The sequence below is a fragment of the Chrysochloris asiatica genome, unplaced genomic scaffold, assembly GCF_000296735.1.
Source record: "Chrysochloris asiatica unplaced genomic scaffold, ChrAsi1.0 scaffold00009, whole genome shotgun sequence".
Lineage (NCBI taxonomy): Eukaryota > Metazoa > Chordata > Mammalia > Afrosoricida > Chrysochloridae > Chrysochloris > Chrysochloris asiatica.
In genome coordinates, this window is record NW_006408527.1 from 14,967,850 (window position 1) to 14,986,243 (window position 18,394).

Genomic DNA, 18,394 nt, shown 5'->3' on the forward strand with positions numbered 1-18,394 from the left:
TCATAACAACCCTGTACAGAGTTCTCAAGGAGTGGCTGGTGAGCTTGAACTGCCAACCTTCTGATTCAAGCTGATCTTGCAGTCCAGCACATTAATCCACAGTGCCACACCAGTACTCTCTTTTGCCTGAGAACCCTCCTAAAAGATTTAAAGGACCGAGTTTATAGTGACAGAAAGAGTCTCACACTAACACTTCCCAGGAGTCCTGAATTATTGGCATAACTCCAGTCTATTATGAGCAACACCCATCTGTTAGAGGATCTGTCTTATAAGCAATAAACAGAATGAGTGTAGTTATGGAATTTGTGAAGCAGATAAGGAATCTTGGCAAACCACCCTTAAGTCAGAAGGCTTTCAAATGTCCCAATACTATAATAAAAGTCACTTCTTTTTAATCTGAACACTAATTTTACTACTATGAGTAAAAACAAGTTGATTCAACATTGCACATAACTTCCAGGAATAATTGCAAATCATTTCCACACTTCTGTAATATCACCATCACCAAACCAAGTTGTCATACAAAGGCAAAAGTGAATTAAAAAAAAATTTTTTTAAGAAGTCTGCCATTTCAGCAGTGGCCTCCTTCAAGATCCCAGTTACTCAAGAGAACACAGCGACTGCAATGCATTCATTCTGTGATTTAACTTGTGAGGAGACCAGAAGGGTTCTCCTACCATAAAACCTTCCCATTGACTGAGACTCTGGCTCTGGATCACCCTTCAAGTCTGGAAATGAATTTATCCCCATGGCTCAATTTTCAGTGAAACAATAATGTAAGGGAGGTACACATAGCTTGGAGATCAAAATGGCAGTGTTTACCTACAGATGAAGATCAGAAAGGTTAAGAAAGAAGGAAGGATAGAAACAGGAAAGAAAGGGAGGAAATGGGATAAGTGATGTTGCATTCTGGGGATTATAATCAATGGATGAAACAAAATGCATATGGATCATAAAATGGAAAACCAATCTGTTCTATAAGCCTCCACCCAATTCTCAATAAAAAGTTTAAAATTAAAACAAATACTCAATGGATAAATAAACTGATCTATATAATTCAGTAATAACATACCTATATAGGTTGTTGCTGTTATGTGCCACTGAGTCGGTTTTGACTTATAGTAATCCTGTCTAGGGTTTCCAAGAGCAGTTGGCGGGTTTGAACTGCAGACCTTGTGGTTAATAGTCCAGTGCTTATTCTACAGTGCCACACCAGGTCCCATGTGTATTATGTATTATGTGAATATGTGGAGTCCTGGTGTGGCGCTACAGGATAATGCACTAGATCGCAAGATCAGTTTAAACTGCAAGGTTGGTGGTTCAATCTCACCAGCCACTCCTCATTTGTTGTTGTTAAGTGCCATCAAATCGGTTCCGACTCATAGTGAACCTGTGTAGGGACAAAGTGTGACATTGGGTAACACATGACAAGTCCTTACACGTTAGAGTGTTTCACCAGTAAATTGGGGCTAAAACCTATCTTACCAGTTTGGCTTTTTTAGTTGGCACGAGGATTTAATACATATGTATATTTATATGTAAACCTTTAGATCTATGGTGGAGATGTAGAGTAAGCACTAGACTGTTAACTGAAAGGTCGGTGGTTCAAGTTCATCAGTTGCTCCTCAAAAGTCTTATACAGGGTTGCTATGAGTTAGAATCAACCCAACAGCACTTAACAACAACAACAAATACCCACTATGTGTTTGCCACCATGCTGAATGCTTTGAATGCAGAGGCTTCTGTGTGGGGTCTCTAATCCCTGGGAGCTGACAGCTTCTTTGGCAGGGACACGGTGTTTGCTTACAGAACCACAGTGAGCCAGTAGTGTGACAAGTGCACAGAAAATAAGTGTCCAGGAGCACAGAACAAGAAGGGGGCCTTTAGGACTGGGGCAGGCAGAAATGAACCCATAAAGGAGAGTTTGAGCTGAGCCTTAAAGGATGGACAGAATTTAACTTGACAAAGATACTGGAGAGGAATAGGGAGAGGCATGCGGTTGGACACAGGGCATTCAGAATGGAGATGAGCTAGGGCAGCAAAGTCCACAATGTACTTGAGGATTGGCAAATGGTGGTTGGAGTTATGGTTCATGTAAAGGAGTTAATGGGAAATCAACTTGGCAATACGGCTACACAACAAGGACCAAGAATATCACCAAGTATCATGACTAATTGTGACTGTCCCAGTAGTAAAATTGGGAGTTTTGTAATAAAAACGGGGGAGTAGTTAATCTTACAGTCCAGAAACAGAGGACCCTAGAACCATTGAGGGAGGAGCACACAAGCAGAATGCGGGACCTTATCCAGAGAAGCAGGAACACCAGAGATGGAGGCGGAGATGAGGACATGGAGAGGGGGAGCAGCTGAGGAGTCTAGATTCATGGAAAGAGAGGGACTGAGAGCAGGCAGCCAGGAGTCGGACTTGCAGAATGTGTCCTTTGGTGGTGGAAATTATTATATATGCCTGAGTGTTTAGAAAAAGAAAATATAAAACAGCTAAAATGAATAAACAGAAGTACTGTTAACTGATGATACATGGAGGGGATTATAATCATTGTAATGAAATGAAGTATATGATTTGTTGAATGTAAAACTGATTATCTGCCCTGTAAACTTTCTCTCAATTCACAAAAGAAAAAAAAAAAAAAAAGAGCATCACCAAGGAATACGAATTAGAACTAGGAATCTAGAACCCAAGTCTAGCCTTACCTTCATTTCAATGCATGAAAAACAAAGCACAAACCCATTGTCATCAAGTCCATTTGGAGTCACAGTGACCTTACAGAAAAGAGTAAAACAGCTTCCTAGGGTTCCCAAGACTGTAACTCTTTATGGGAACAGACAACTTCATTTTTCTCCCACAGTGCAGCTGGTGGGTTCAAACTACTGACCTTGCAGTTAGCACATTGTGTATCATTGGACTAAGGAGCTCTGGTAGCGTAGTGGTTATGAATTGGGCTGCGAATCACAAGGTCAGCAGTTCGAAATTACCAGCGGCTCAGTGGGAGAAAGAGGAGGCTTTCTGCTCCCGTAAAGATTTACAGCCTCGGAAACCCTGTTCCGGGTCGCTATGGGTCAGAATCGACTCAACGGCACTTAACAACAACAATAACACAGAGTCTTGGTGAAATCACTTTCCTTCTCTGGATCTCAGTTTCTTCATGGGAGAATAAGTTCAATTATTATTTAAGACCTTTTTCAGTTCAACCTCCTTGATTCTGTAATTCCAAGTTTTTCCCCTGGCTCATTAAAGAGTCTTACTTTGGGAGAGTGCATGGTAAGAGCTGTGCACTATGGTGCACAAAGGCAGCACAGTATTTGGCACATTATCAACGCTCAGACAATGTGTGTGGACCATCTTGTTGATGGTGGCCATGGGACAGGGATTATAAGGTAGGTGGGGGATGCAGCTATGGTAGAAAGGCTGAGGATATATTTTATGTACACCTCAAGATAACTTTAGAAACTGGGATTTAAAAACTGAGGGTCAGCCTGGAATCAGTGCTAATGTAATCACAGCACACAACAATGATAATAACAACATAATCATAAAGATAATTAGCTGGAGGTGGGAAAAGAACAAAGAATCCTTCTTATGAAACAAACTCAGCTTCCCAACCAACTCATTTGGGGGCAGGAAATAATTTTCTAGAAACCAAGAAGAAAATTAAGCCCCTCCTTTTTTCCCACAGCAAGTCCTGAGTTTGCAGTACAGGGTTTTCCCTGTCTGCGACATCAAAGTGGCTGGCATCTGGGCTTTCTGCCCAGTTGCATCACATTGTAGGAAAACAGACCTTTAGGTTCTGCTGAAGACTATCTTGGCTCATTGGGTGGGCAGGTAGGAGAACTTCCCAACTCCTAGGCCAACAATGCAACCCCAGCACCCTTCCAGGGAGAAAGGCAGGGCTGGGATGAGCAGAATAGCTGAGGATTTGAAGCATACATTTTCAGTTCCCTGTCCCCAGAGCTGATAGCACACGTGACGTCACTTCCCTTTCCTGTGTCTTTACATCATGCTCATTTAACCAGTCCTGCTTGCTGCCATCCTACCTCCATAGATTTCCTCTGGCGTAGCTGGGTCCTCAAAGTTGGCTACATTTTCCATTTCCCTGTCTACAAGAGGAGAGAGGAACGGCTGGGAAAACCCTCCCCAGGCAGAGAGTTGAAGAACAAGGCTCCAGGCAAGGTCTTGAGTTAAGGGAGTTTCCCACATGGGAAATATATTCAATTCTTTTCCACTTAATTTGACAAACCAGGATGGAGAATCTCCTGTGTGGGGGCACAGAGGTAGGTAACATAAGAGTACCAACCAACCAACCAGTTACTATCATCCACTACGTTGTGTCACAGTAAAACCGTGCTCCATAGGGTTTCTATGGCTGATTTTCCAGAGATAGACAGGCGTTTCTTCTGAAGTTAATTCAAACCTGTGAATGGTCTCAAACCTCCAACCATTCTGTTAGCAACTTAGGACTAAACTATTTGCAACACCCAGGAACTGATAAGCGCTGAACTGCTAACCTAAAGATAAGCGATTCAAACCCAACAGCTGCTCCTTGGAAACCCTATAGAGGGCTGCTATGAGTCAGAACCAACTTGATGGCACTTAACAGCAACACTGCCCTGGGAATGGGTCAATGGTTCTTGGGAAGTGAAGCCTAAGGTGGCGATAGAGATAGCAGGGCACCAGAATGTTGAAAACAACTGTTTTGCAGTTTGTGTGTTTATAGCACTTACTGTGTGCAAGGCACTAAGTATTTCATTAAACAATATTCATTAAATGGTAACTCATTTTCTCTTCACACAACACTATGAGATGGATATGATTGTTCTCTCATTTTCCAATAAAGAAACTGAAACAGAGAGTCTTCTTAGAGCATCTAGGGGAGTACAGGGTCAAATACACCCACTGCTCCGAACACTGGGTCCTGATTCTCTCAGGCTCCATGATTGTGCATCCAGGGCCCCCCATACCTGGATGAAGACTTACACCTGCATTGGAAAGGGAGTTCCCTATCTCTATATATATATTATTATTTTTTAACTTTATTTTGTGAACTGAGTGAAGGTTAACAGACAAGATCATCAGCTTTACATTCAACAAATTGTATGCTTTGTTTTATCTCAATGATTGCAATCCCCTCCTTGCAACAACTGTTTACTCTACCTTCTCCCTGTCACTTCCCTTTTACATCTTATATTTCACAAATAAACAAAGCAAAAATATTTGATGTACACATACAAAACAAAAAAATATGTATTAATTGAAATGTCCTAAGGGATAGTCTGAAGTCAGCCTCCTGCCCAAAGGTACAAAGCCTTACTCAGTCCATGGGCCTAGAACCTGCAGCTGCTCGATCTCTCTGTGTCATTGCCTCTGCCACCATCTCTGCTATCACCACTTTTCTAGGTAGGGATCTCACACTCCACTCATGCTCTTCTTTCTTGATGGTCCTGGTATCATCTGTTTCTGAACTAGAAGATTAACTACTCCTCTTCCCTTTTAGTTATACATCTGCTACAATTACAGCTGTGACAATCACAATTAATCTTGCTAACAATTACTCACAATTGAATCATAAAATCCTTTCACCATTGTCCCCCATCCCCTTTCACCTGACCCATCTGGAGAAGAGGAAAATTATTCAGTGGGGATTCTACCTTACCCCCTTCGTTCTGAAACTAAGCATACTCATGAAGGCTTGTAAGCCAGCTACTTCATACCTTTGTAGCCCCCAATTTTTTTTACAGCCAATGTCTAGATTGCCCATTCCTATCAACCCAGTGCACTAAGGAAACAAGTTTGTTCCTTGATATGAAGAATCCTTCCATTCTGGTTGAAATTTTAAGAAACTGCATCCATAAGCAAAGATCCAGTTCATCAAACTGTAGCAATTTACACTTGTTCACAGCATCAAGCATCTTTATCTAGTCAAGTTCTAGGTCAGCTAGCCATCCAAGCTAGGTCAAATGGGTACTAGCTGCAAGTTTGGGAGTTCATGCACACCTCCCTGCACTTCAGACCAGCTGGCCCCTTCACTCTCAGCTCTAGCCCCTAGTGGCTAGATCGGTGCACATAGGCTTGGGCATTCACACATCAAGAGAGGTCTCTTTTGCAACACTCAAATCTTCACTGTTGCTCCCAAGTCAGAAGTCTGAGACTGGGCTCACTGGGTGTCTTTCAGTGGTGGAATGTAGACGATTTCTAGAACATCTATGCTCATATTTTTAAAGAATGTTTTATTGTAGTTTGGGTAAATCTCTCCTAACTTCTAAAGAATTTATTCTCCCTCAGCTTCCTTGACAAAACATGATATGCTGTCCCCTGTGATGAACCTACCTCCAAGAAAAAGCAGTTTGTTTCTCCAACACACAGTTGGTCACCTACTCATGGCTGCATAGGGATTATCAAGTGATTACTAAGTGTCTGCGATGTTGTTTGATGCTGAAGACGCAGTACTGCATGAAGCAAGGCTTCAAACCAATTCAGAACAGTTCAGTAATTGCCGTTGTAAACAAAAGCTGCATATATATTGCATAGCAACCAAATCTGTTGCCCATGGTATTGGAGAGCCAACAGTGTTCTCTGAATGCCCTGCCTCAGTTTGTTCAGGAGCCTGATATAGGAGATTGGATTATTAGTAGGACTCTGGAGAGCAACATACATTCAAAACAGTGCTGGCAACAGCCATTTTTGAGTGAGGTAAAGCTCTTTGTTTCCTGTTGTTGTTGTCTGTTGTTAATGCCATTGAGTCAGTTCTGACTCATAGCAATCTTGGTTTCCAGAGAGCGATTAGTGGGTTTGAACCACATAACTAGCAGTTAGCTGTCTAGTGTGTATCCTACAGCACCACAGCAGAACTCATACTCAGGTCAAAATATCACAGGCAACAGGTGACAGGGCTCTTGTTTATGGCAGCAATTATGGAACCATTCTGAACTCATTGGAAGCCCTGGCATGAAGCCAAGTTCAGGTTAGAATCTAGGGAAGAGTCCTATACCGACAGGAGAAAGAGAAAGGAAAGAGTGCTGGGCAAACCTGCATGGAGAGTCAGGGAAGGCTGCCTGGCACCTGGCTGTCCATGCAGAACAAGCCCACAGATTCAGGACTCAGCAGAGAGCCACCCACCTGGTGTTGCAGACCTAGAGGAGCATGCAGCTGGCCTTCCTGGCCTGGACCCAACCCCTTTGCCTTTCCTCAATGCTGCTTAATGAAAAAATAAAATCTGAAGATGCTCTACTAACAACTGTGTAGGATAAGTACTGGACTGCTAACCACAAGGTCGGTGGTTGAAGCCCATGAGCTGCCCCACAGGAGAAACATGGGCTTTCTGCTACCACAAAGATTTACAGCCTCAGAAACCTTATTCAGGGTCACTGAGTCCCGACCCACTTCAGGGCACTTAACAACAACAATAACATGGGAGATAATCTTTGAAACCCTAAACATCACTAAATTCGATCATGAAAAGAAAACAAAACATAGACAGTTGTCATCAAGTCATTTTCAACTCATGAAGACCTCACGTGTGTCAGAGTAGAACCATGTCTCATAGGGTTCTCAATGGTTGATTTTTTTCAGAAATACATCCCCAGGCTTTTTTCCCCAAGGTGCCTCTGGGAAGACTTAAACCTCCAACGTTTCAGTTGCACCACCCAAGGACTCCCCAGAGAGATAGCAACCACCACTGTTTTTTAAAAACATTTTATAGAGTTTTTGGTGAAAGTATACACTGCAAAACAGGTTCCCCTTCAACAATTTCAACACGTCATCTTCTCTGACATTGGTTAGATTCTTCACTGAGTCCTGATCATGGCCCCATGAAGCAGGTATCTGCTCCATTTGTACAGATGAGGAAACTGAGGCTGAGATCAACAGTCTCATTGTTTCCATTCCAGTTGTTCCCATCGCATTAATTTCTTCTCACTGCCCCCCAAACTTCTTATCCATGCTTTAAAAGAACTGGTGTCCATTTGGTCTACTATGGAGAATTTTTAAATGAGCCAAGTTCTCACTGGCAAAATTCTTTACTTTTTGAACTAAACTGCACTTTAATTAAAAGATGATTTCAAGGGTTAGTCTATGGCTTAAAGAGATCTCAGGGCAACAGTCTCAGATTTCTATGGGCTCAATGAGTCTAGTAAGTCTAGATTCTCTGAGAATTTGTTCACCTTTTCCTCCTTTCTATGAGGTACCATAGTGTGGTACTATGCGTTAATGCGCTGGACTGCAAGGTCAATTTGAACTGCAAGGTCAGCAGCTCAAGCTCACCAACCACTCTGCGAAACCCTATACAGGGTCGCTATGGGTAGGAACTGACAGGATGGCACTTAACAACATCAGGTACCATATACTTCTTCTGGTTTCAAATTAGAGAAGGTGCTTTCTAGAATACATTAGTCCTGGACTCCAGTTCCTTCTCTGAATCTTGGCTTGTCTTCATTTTCTTTTGCTCTAGGCAAATAGGAATCAATAGCTATATCTTAATGGCTGCTTATACCACAGTCATTTTTCAATGAGCATCTACCATACACTTGGATTCCTGGTGTGATGCTGTAGATAAGCACAAGGTCAGTGATTCAAACCCACCAGCCACTCCTTAGAAATCCTATACGGGGTCGCTATGAATCCGAACCAACTCAATGGCATATAACAACAACAGCACTACACACTGAATCCTGATAATAACTCCATGAGACAAGTATTTGTTTCATTTGTACAGATGAGAAAACTGAGGATCACATAAAATCAGTTGTCTAAAGTCACAAATAAGTGGCAGGACCAGAATTTCACTTAAAAACCTATCCTCTTATCCACTTGCCAAAACTCAAGGCAAGTCCATGATTCTAAGAGACAGTTGCCCTGAGCATGTGCACTTGTCACTGCTTTGCTCTGAAGATAGAGGATAAATAGAGTGACCCCAGGAGAAACTCAGACCTTCAATCAGGTATAGCCAGGACAAGGACATTGTGTGACACATTCAGAAGTCAGTCTCTGCTCCTTGCCCCATGTTGGTCCATAAATTTGTGGTGCAACCTCCCAGGTTGATTGCTAATGCATCCAGGTTCTTTTTGTACACCTCAGCTTAGCTCTCTGCACTGCTAGCAGCTGTGTAATAAGCTGGGCCCTAGGTTGTATAACTTTTGCTCAAAAAAAGTGAACTCCAACAGCAGAGAAATGAGCAGTGGAACGAGAAACATCTGACCTGGGTTCACCTTCTCAACCAGCTGTGTGGACGTGGACAGGTCCCATTGCCTCCCTGAGCTTCAGATGCCTTTGCTGATCTCATGGGAATGAGAACTCCCACTTCCTTGGATTCCTGACAGCTTAATGAGATCATACCTGTTAAGTGCTTGCTTGGGGTATGGAGTCCACCTTTCTGTCTTTAGCAGTTGACAGTGAGTCCTAACTCTCTCAGTGGAGCCTCAGAGGGGCTGATCGAAGACTCAGGAGGTATGGTTTTGGAGAAGATTTTATACTTGATTCTTGCTGATGTTGAGAGCCCTGTTGAGTTGGCTCCAACCAATGGTGAATGAAATGTTACCCCATCCCATACAATTTTTATGATCATTGGTGCTCACGTGCACCAACAGTCCCTGTGTATTTTGAGAGCCTTCCAACCAAGAGGGCTTATCTTCCAGTACTAGCCATAGGATTTACATTGGCTAACTTTCAGAAATAGGTTGCCAGGACTTTCTTCTTTGTCTTAGCCTGGAAATTCACTGCTGAAATCTGTCCACCATGAGTTACGCTGCTGATATTTGAAATACTGGTAGCATAGCATCCAGCATCAGAGTAACATGTAAGCCACCACAGTATGGCAAACTGACAGATGGGTGGTGGTGCGTCCCCTTGTTCTTGTTAAGTGTTGTCAGGTCGATTCCAACTCATAGTGTCCCTCTATAGGGTTTCTGAGGCTGTGCATTTTTGTGGGAGCAGAAAACCTCATCTTTCTTCTATGTAGCACGTGGTGAGCTTAAACTGTCAACCTCGTAGTTAGCAGTCCAGTGCTTTATCCTCTAGAGCTACCACACTCCTCGTGCTTCATCTTAATGGTCTATTAATCCCATTAAAACCTAGTATGGATTTTTTTAAAAACTTTGCCACTGTATTTTCTGTGTGTATGTGTGTGTTCACCTCACCCTTAAGTGCCTGGTGTATTTGAGGAGCTCCAAGTAAGCCAACAAGCCTGGGTGGGGAATGAGCCCAGTCATCTTCTTAATCATTATGCTACATGAAGGAAAGATACTGGATGGGGAATTTTGAAACCTGCGTTAGAACACTTTTCTGCATTAACTTATTTAGGGAACCTGGGTAAATTCTCATTCCTCTCTTCTTGTTGTTATGTGCTGTGGAGTCGGTTCCGACTCATAGTGACCCTGTACAGAGTTTCCGAGGCTGTAAATCTTCATGGGAGCAGAAAGCCTTATCTTTCTCTATGGAACCACTGGTAGTTTCGAACAGCTGACCCTGAGGTTCGCAGCCCGATTCATAACCACTATGATACCAGAGCTCCTAGTCCTTAGTTAACTCATCTACTTATGTTCTTAAAGTACTCTTTGATTTCTTATTGTCTCCATTTGTGATTCTTTGACTGACGCTCCCTGAATCAGAAGACACTAATCAGTAAAGAACAGAGTTTAATCAGAAAAATCAATCAGTACAATATGTACTACAGGATATCCCTCAACTCACATCACAGACATGGGATAAACAACTTTACAATAAATTAGGAGAAGCCAACCCTTTCCTTCCCTCTTTCATTATAAATACAATAGTAGACTAGTCAGGAAGGTTTTCATCTGTGGGGTGAGAGCTACTTGAACCCAGAATTTTCCCTACAAGTCTTAGAGGACAGGACATCAAAGCAAAGAGTTTTCTTCAAGAAGACTCTTCATTTACATAGTTTTGAAGCAAATGAAAGTCATAAAAATGGTGGTCTTCCCCATCTCTCCCCTCTTCAAAGTTGATTTGTCTTTCACAGAAAATCTCACAAGGGCTGTTCTTTTCTTGGTGTCAAGCTGTGGAAGTTTCTTGATGGTAATTCTTGTCAATCCATGCTATAAAGACACCCAATTCCCCCAGAGACTTGATGGCAGCGGATCCGACCTCCAACTGAAACCAGTGAAGTAATCATAAGAACCTGCTTTCATGGAGTGGGTAATGATTTCCAATGCTTCCCTATGTCCTGCTCTTCATGAGGTTTTCTTTTTATTCATCAAATATATTTACAAAGCATGCAAACTCAAAATGCCTAACAGTCAATCATCCTGCCCCCAACACACACAAACATTTAAATCATTTAAACTAGATATAAACAAACAAATAAAACTTCATTCTTTTCCCTCATTTTCCCCTGTTTTCCACAGTATGCTCCCCCAAGTGGTCAAGTCTTCCTCTGGTTTTTTCGTTTTCACATCAATTTGCTTTATTACTTCTGCGTTCCCAGAAAATCATAATCCTAGCTGTGCAATGGGAAGAGAGACTGTATTGTCCTCATTTGACATGAAAGCACTCAAACTCCAAAAGATAAAGTGTCCCGTCAACATCGCATATGCTTAGTAGAAAGTTGGAACTAGAATCCAAACTTCTTGCATTATTTCACTCCTTCTAAAAGGAGCTCTTTCTGGTAGCATAGTGGTTATGAGTTGGGCTGCTAACCTCAAGTTCAGCAGTTCAATACTATCAGTAGTTCTGCGGCAGAAAGATGAGGCTTTCTGCTGCCATAAAGATTTACAGTCTTAGAAACCCTTGACAGGGTTGCAATGGGTCAGAACAGACTCGACAGCACTTAACAACCACAACAAAGCAAACGTAGTTGTTGTTAAGTGCTGGTGAGTCAGGTCTGACTCATAGTGACCCTGAATAGGGTGTCCGAGGAAAGGGTTCGAACCATCAACCTTGCAATTAGCAGTCCAGTGCTTATACCACAGCACCACACCAAGACTCCCAACAGATTAGGAGATAGTAAAATCCAAAAGCTAGACTTCATGGGATCAAATTCTACCTCCATCATTTAGTAGACATTGAGAACTTTGTTAAGAGATTTAATATGTCTGTGCCTTGTTTAAGAGTCCCTGGGTTGTACAAATGGTTAATGTGTTCATCTGCTAATCCAAAAACTGAAGACTCAAGTCCTTCCAGAGACACTAAAAGAGAAATTTGATGGTCTACTTCCAAGAAGTCAACCATTGAAAATCCTATGAAGGACAGTTCTACTCTGACACACACGAGTCACAATGAGTTTGGCATCAACTTGATGGAGATAATGTTGTTGCTGTTTTTGTGTCTTTGTTTCCTAATTCATAAAATGTAGATAATCACACCTACTATCACACATTTGTGAGGACTAAATGTGTTAAAACTTGCAGCATGCTTAGAGCAATACCTGACTCATAAGAACAATATGACTCTTAGTTATTGTTATCAAAATTATCATACAAAGCCTCCACAAGAAGGAGCCACTCCCTGAACAGACTCCCTGTCTCCTTGCTAGTCAAAGCACTGGTATCATTTGAGTGTAGGAGAAATGCAGACTTTCAGGCCTTAGTCCAGAGGAACAGAATCAGAATCTACATTTTTACAAGATCTTAGAAGCACAGTGCAGTTCTATATCACCACACATCAGAATACTGATGACAGTTACAGGACACAGTGACACCTTGCCAGTGACATATAGTGTCATGTCAAGTCCATCCTGACTCACAGTGTCCATCTAGAGCAGAGAAGAATTGCCCCATGGGGTTTCCAAGGCTGTAATCTTTACAAAGGCAGACTGTCATATCTTTCTCCTGCTAAGCAACAGGTGGGTTTGAACAGCTACTGTTAGTAGCTGAGCCCTTAGCCAATATACCACCCAGGGACTTCTGTTGCACACATGTCAACTTACAATTCACTGGGGCCCTTTGCTATCTCTGCTTCCCCCCAAAGCTTAACACAGGTTAGGCTTGATATGCTAGGATATAAGGAAATAGTAGAGGGGTGGTGGGGAAGGAGAATCCAGGGAATTAGCAAACAAGGTAAGAAATACCCACTTTTCAGACAGATAAAATAGGGAAGGAGTGTCCTAAATACTTGTTGAGTGAATGGACACATTTGAGTGGAAAGAAGGCTGAGGAGTAACACTCTCTGCAGCAGGCTCCCCGCTCCCATCTTCCCTGTCCTCTCCTGGCCCAATACCTGGTCATAGTTGTTGTTGATGGTTCTGGTTGCATTGGTAGCTGCCTCACTGCAGGGACACAGACTCTTCTCCTTCTGTGATGAAGCATGGACAGTACAGTCAGAGGACCGACCTTCCCACCCTGACCCACCCAGACTGCCACCTCTCCTCCCTCCTAAAGTAAGAGACCCAAGGAAAACTCAGGCAGAAACAGACAAGGGAACATAGGTCTGTTTGTAGAGTAGCCCTGGGTTTGACTGTAGGTACCAGGAGAGCAAGCACCTGTCTGTCCTGTTACCACTCGGAACCCAATACCCAGCGCTCAACAATATTTATTGGATTAATTGATTAAATAATTGGCTAAAGGAATCAAAATCAGGAACCCATTTTAATTAGCATCATTACCCCATCTAACAGTTTTAGAATCTGAGACCCAGAGAGGTGAAATAAACACAGGATATTATTGGCAGGTGTGATAGTTTAGGGTTTGTATCAACTTGGCTGGACCAGCAGTAAAGGTGTAGTTATCGCTTCCATGATAAGATCTAATATGATACAATCAACCCCACGATGTTGTCTGAGTATCTGCTCTGATCTGATGCAACCCACAGGGTTAGACTGCATTTTGAGTCAATCTCTTTTAAGATACAGAAGGAGAAAAAATTGAGCAGAAATAGAGGGACCTACTATTACCAAGTGGAGTCCTGGTGTGGCGCTGTGGGTTAATGTGCTGGACTGCAAAGTCGTTTGAATCTCAAGGTGAGTGGTTCAAGCTCACCAGTCACTCCTTGGAAAACCTATACAGGGTCACTATGGGTTGAAATCGAGTTGACAACATTCAACAACAACAACAACAACTATTACCAAAAGGAGCTCTGGTAGCGTATTGGTTACAAATCGGGCTGCAAACTTGAAGGTCAGCAGTTCGAAACTACAAGTCGCTCCATGGGAGAAAGATGAGGTTTTCTACTCCTGTAAAGATTTAAAGCCTTGGAAACCCTGTACAGGGTAACTATTAGTTGAAACTGACTCCACGGCACATAACAACGACAACAACAACAATTACCACTACTACCAAGAAAGAAGATCCAGGAATGGAGTATATTATTTGGGCCTGGGGTCCTTTCACTGTGAAGCTCCTAAATCCAGTGACAGATCGGTGTCAATCAATAGCGAGATCTCCAAGGAATGCTGGGCCTACAGATGCTAAAAGGAGACCAGAATCTTTCCCCTAGAACTAACATTATGAATTTAGGCTTCTGGCCTCCTAAACTGTGAGAGAATGAATTTCTGTTTGTTAAAGGCCCCCACTTGTGGTATTTCTGTTACAGCAGCATTACAGAACTAAGGCAGCAGGGATGGAGTCAGAATCCAGATTTTCTCCTGGGCTAAGTTACTGTTGCTTTTGTTCGTTTTTGTTAGCTCACAATGAATTTATATGCAGTTCTTAGGGGTAGGGCATACAAAGGAACTACCAAGAGGTTGGAGTCCTGCCAAATGGTTAACACACTTAGCTGATAAACAAAAGCTTGGTGGTTAGAAAAGCCTGGTATTCTACTTCCCCAAACCAGCCATTGAAACCCCTACGAAGGTCAGTTCTACACTTGACACACACACGGAGTCCCCATGAGTTGGAACTGATTCAACAGGAACCAGTTTTGTTTTATCAAGAGGTTAACTGATACGGAAACTCAAAAGAGAAAAACAAAACAGTCAAAGAAACTTAAAGTGTGTTTCTGATAAACGACGGCTCCAGCCGTCACTCAAGAATTACTGTGATATAAACTGTCACCCCAGGAGTATTATTCATGAGGAAACCCCAGGTCTAATGAGGTATCAGCAAGCTGGAAATCCTCAGGAAACGAAGGGGTGACCACTGGAAGAGATTCCTGAGGTTTCTCCCAGTGGACAACAGGGCAGGAAATTTCCTCTGACTCGAGGAACCATTTCAGAAGGCTGACTGTGGCCAGCGTATCTGGAGCTCTCCTGGGGCAGACTGGGAACAGATACTTGCAATCGTAAAGTGGTGACTCACACAAGGCTGCACAGTTCTTTGCAGGGTCAGGAAAGAATTGGAAATGCTGCTGACTCCTCTTGAGATGTGGAGGCTCAACTCCTCACGGTACTTGAACACTCTCTTCACGTAGAATTCCAGGAGCTTCCTGGTCATGCAGCACGTGTCTAAGGGCTACAGACACAAATTAGAGAAATCCCCAAAGGCTCCCTTCATTATTATCTTAGATTATTTTAGATAATCTTAGATTATCTAATCTTAATCTTAGATTATTTTAGAGACCAAAGACATTTTCTAAAACTCGTAATAGTCTCTTAGTGTTCATTTCCTTTTACCACATCAAAGCTGCTTTTGATGAAGGTGCTAAGGAGAGATTTCCCTTTTGGTATGGCCAGGAGCTATATTAACTAAGGATGGGACGCAGAGTCCAATTATAGGATAGAATTCTCTCTGCAGCATTTCCAACATGCCATCACTAGCTTCTGCTTAAACCCTTCCAAGAATCAGGCACCTCCTTTCTAAGAGGACCAATGACTGAGCAGCCTTCTTAAAGAGTACTTCCTTATATTATACTGAAGCCTGCCCCTCTGTACTCTCTCCCATCCATCAATCTGTATTTTTCAATAGCTATTGCATGCCATGCATTGTACTAGGAACATCTTCATTCAGTTGTTAAAAAACTGTGTTCAGCCAGCTCACCATCCTGGCAACTCTGCGGTGGGCCACCCTGCTCAGTCTCCTCCTACTTGTCCTTTTTAAAACTGCAAACATCATCTGGATGGTGCTGAGATTTGCAAGAATGGAGCTTGACAGCTGTGGAAATCAAATCCTCTGGGTAGATCCCCACCTGTAGTGTGCAGCTCTGAGAGAGATCCTAAGCAGGGATTATAGAGGAGCTGGCCAAGCTGTTTCTTTACAGCAGCGTGCACCCTGCCCAGGTGAATGATTTCTAGCTCCAAATGTCTGTCTGATTAGGGAGGAGTCTTCAGTACATAATACTTCCATCTTCCTTAGCAATAAAGGAGCAAAACCTTCCTGGTCTCACAGGCAGCCTTCCCTAGATGGCAAACACTACTTTGAACACATAAACCCCTGCCTGTCCCCAATCAAGCTGGCTTCTTAACAATCAAAAGTACAAAAAGTTACCCACTTAAACAAAGATTGTGTTACTAGAAAAAGGAACACAATAAAAGGAAAACAAGAAGGAAGGAGGAAGGGAAAGAAAAGAGGAACTGAAGGAGGAGAGAGGAAAGGAGGAAGACAGTATGGTAAAGACTTCAGTCCTCACCTACTCCTCTCTTTAATCCATAGCTGCTCTTTCTAGAACTTGAGAGAGGAAGAGCCCGGTGGTGAGGCATGAGAAATTGGGGTCTATTACCAGCTTAGCCACTAACTAATCATTTTCCCTCCTGGGATTTCAACTTCCTCATCTGAAAATGATAGCTTTGGAATAAAACATCTTTTGGATCCTTTCCATCTGTCCCTTCCTGTAAGTCTATAATACAATTGGCTGGAATATTATTGAGTAAGTGACTACATCTGTTTGCCACAAATAAATCAAGTCAATACTGCCCTAGGAGAATTATGGAAGTGTCTCTCTTATGTGTGCAGAGAAGACTGAAGACATTGTGACTACTTGTGGATCTACCTTACACTCAGTCACGTTAAGTACTTGAAAACCCTGGGAGCTTCTAGAATGTTATCAAGTACTGCAGGATCTTCCAGTGGCTCCTTTCGTAGAGTCAATTATTACCTTGTAAGGAGCTCTGGTAGCGTAGTGGTTACGAGCAGCCAACCTCAAGGTCAGCAGTTTGAAACTACCAGCTGTTCCATGGGAGAAAGATGAGGCTTTCTGCTCCTGTAAAGATTTACAGCCTCAGAAACCCTGTACAGGGTGGCTATGAGTTGGAACCAACTCCATGGTACTTAACAACAACAAGCCAATAGTTTGGTTATACACTCTCATCACCTCTTGTCTGGGTTATTGGTCTTTCTTGCCTCAAGTTGTCCAAGAACGTTACCAGACTGTCTTTGTAAAACACTTTGTATTCATAGAGTGTCTCACCTCCAAAACCTTCAGTAACTCCCTTGTAAAGCGACCTCAGTGTATGTTTCTACCGCGTTACCCACTGTTCACCTCACACTGCAAGGCTGGCCACTTGACTGTCCCCAAACCCCACTTGGGTTCCTATGCTCCCCAAACCCCTTCCTCTTTTTTTTTTCTACAGATCCACAACCTAGTCAAATTTAAAATGGCCTGCTTTCTTTTTTAAACTCCCACTCTGAACCCTTCCAAAATTGCCCTGTCCTCGTCAAGCCTCCAGCTTCTCCAGGCACTGTCATGGTAAATACCGCTTGTTTAATCCCACCCAGAGTCTTAAAGTCCCAGGGGCACTAGTGTGTCCTAAGTATCAGTTGACAAATGAGAAACCTAGAGTACCCAGGAGATTAAGTGAGGAAGGGGATGGAGTTAAGATTCTTAGCCCATGGCCACTTCACCATAAAGCTAAAAATACAGCAAAGAGCAGACAATACCTTAACGCTGTGCAGGTTTGACAGGATAGTGACATTTTTGAAGGTGTCATTCACTTGCTATGGAGAGAATCATAAGAACAGACAGTGATGAGTACTCAATGCTCTCCCAAGACATAAAACATAATGAGAAGGAACTTGTTCTTCAAGCTAAGATACAAGGAGAAGCACATGCCCTTGCCCACACCTTAACCCCAAACTCATACTCACGACAGCATCTTTGATTTCTTGGAAACTCTGCTTTACAGGGTTCATGTCCATGGAAGAGGGACATCTACTGAGACTTCTGGCATGCATTGAGCACAGGAAGAGCATCATGCCCAGGATGCACAGGGGAATGCCCTGTATCTTCATGTCCTGGAGAGGAGGGAGAGCAACACAATAGAAGACCCAGCTTGGCTTCCCCTTTGACCTCCCAGTGCAGGCCAAACTGCAGCCAAGAGGACAGGCTCAACACCCCTGCCCGGGGGCCTCTCAGGGGCATGTATCTCCTCTTCTGGCTTTCCTGCATCAGTTGAATTTGAGCCTTTCTTTTGACACCCCCCATGTGTCCACCTCCACTCCAAGAAAGCATGACACAGTGCTCTCTCCGGTTCCAGGGATGGTATTTATGTGCGTATCTTCTATGACTCAACACAATTCACTTTGACAGTTGGGGTGGGAGGTCAGACGTGGGGGAGAAGCAT

At 42.9% G+C, this 18,394-nt stretch overlaps 1 protein-coding gene across 1 annotated transcript; it reads right to left on the minus strand.

Moving 5' to 3' along the window:
* Positions 1-11,019: 11,019 nt before the first annotated feature.
* On the minus strand, positions 11,020-18,062 carry IL19 (interleukin 19). Its single transcript, XM_006834058.1, has 5 exons — positions 17,919-18,062; positions 17,703-17,768; positions 15,198-15,350; positions 13,183-13,257; positions 11,020-11,118 (listed from the first exon to the last, which is right to left on the minus strand). The coding sequence occupies exons 1-5, from the start codon at positions 18,060-18,062 to the stop codon at positions 11,020-11,022; spliced, it is 537 nt and encodes a 178-aa protein (XP_006834121.1).
* Between the last annotated feature and the right edge of the window lie 332 nt (positions 18,063-18,394).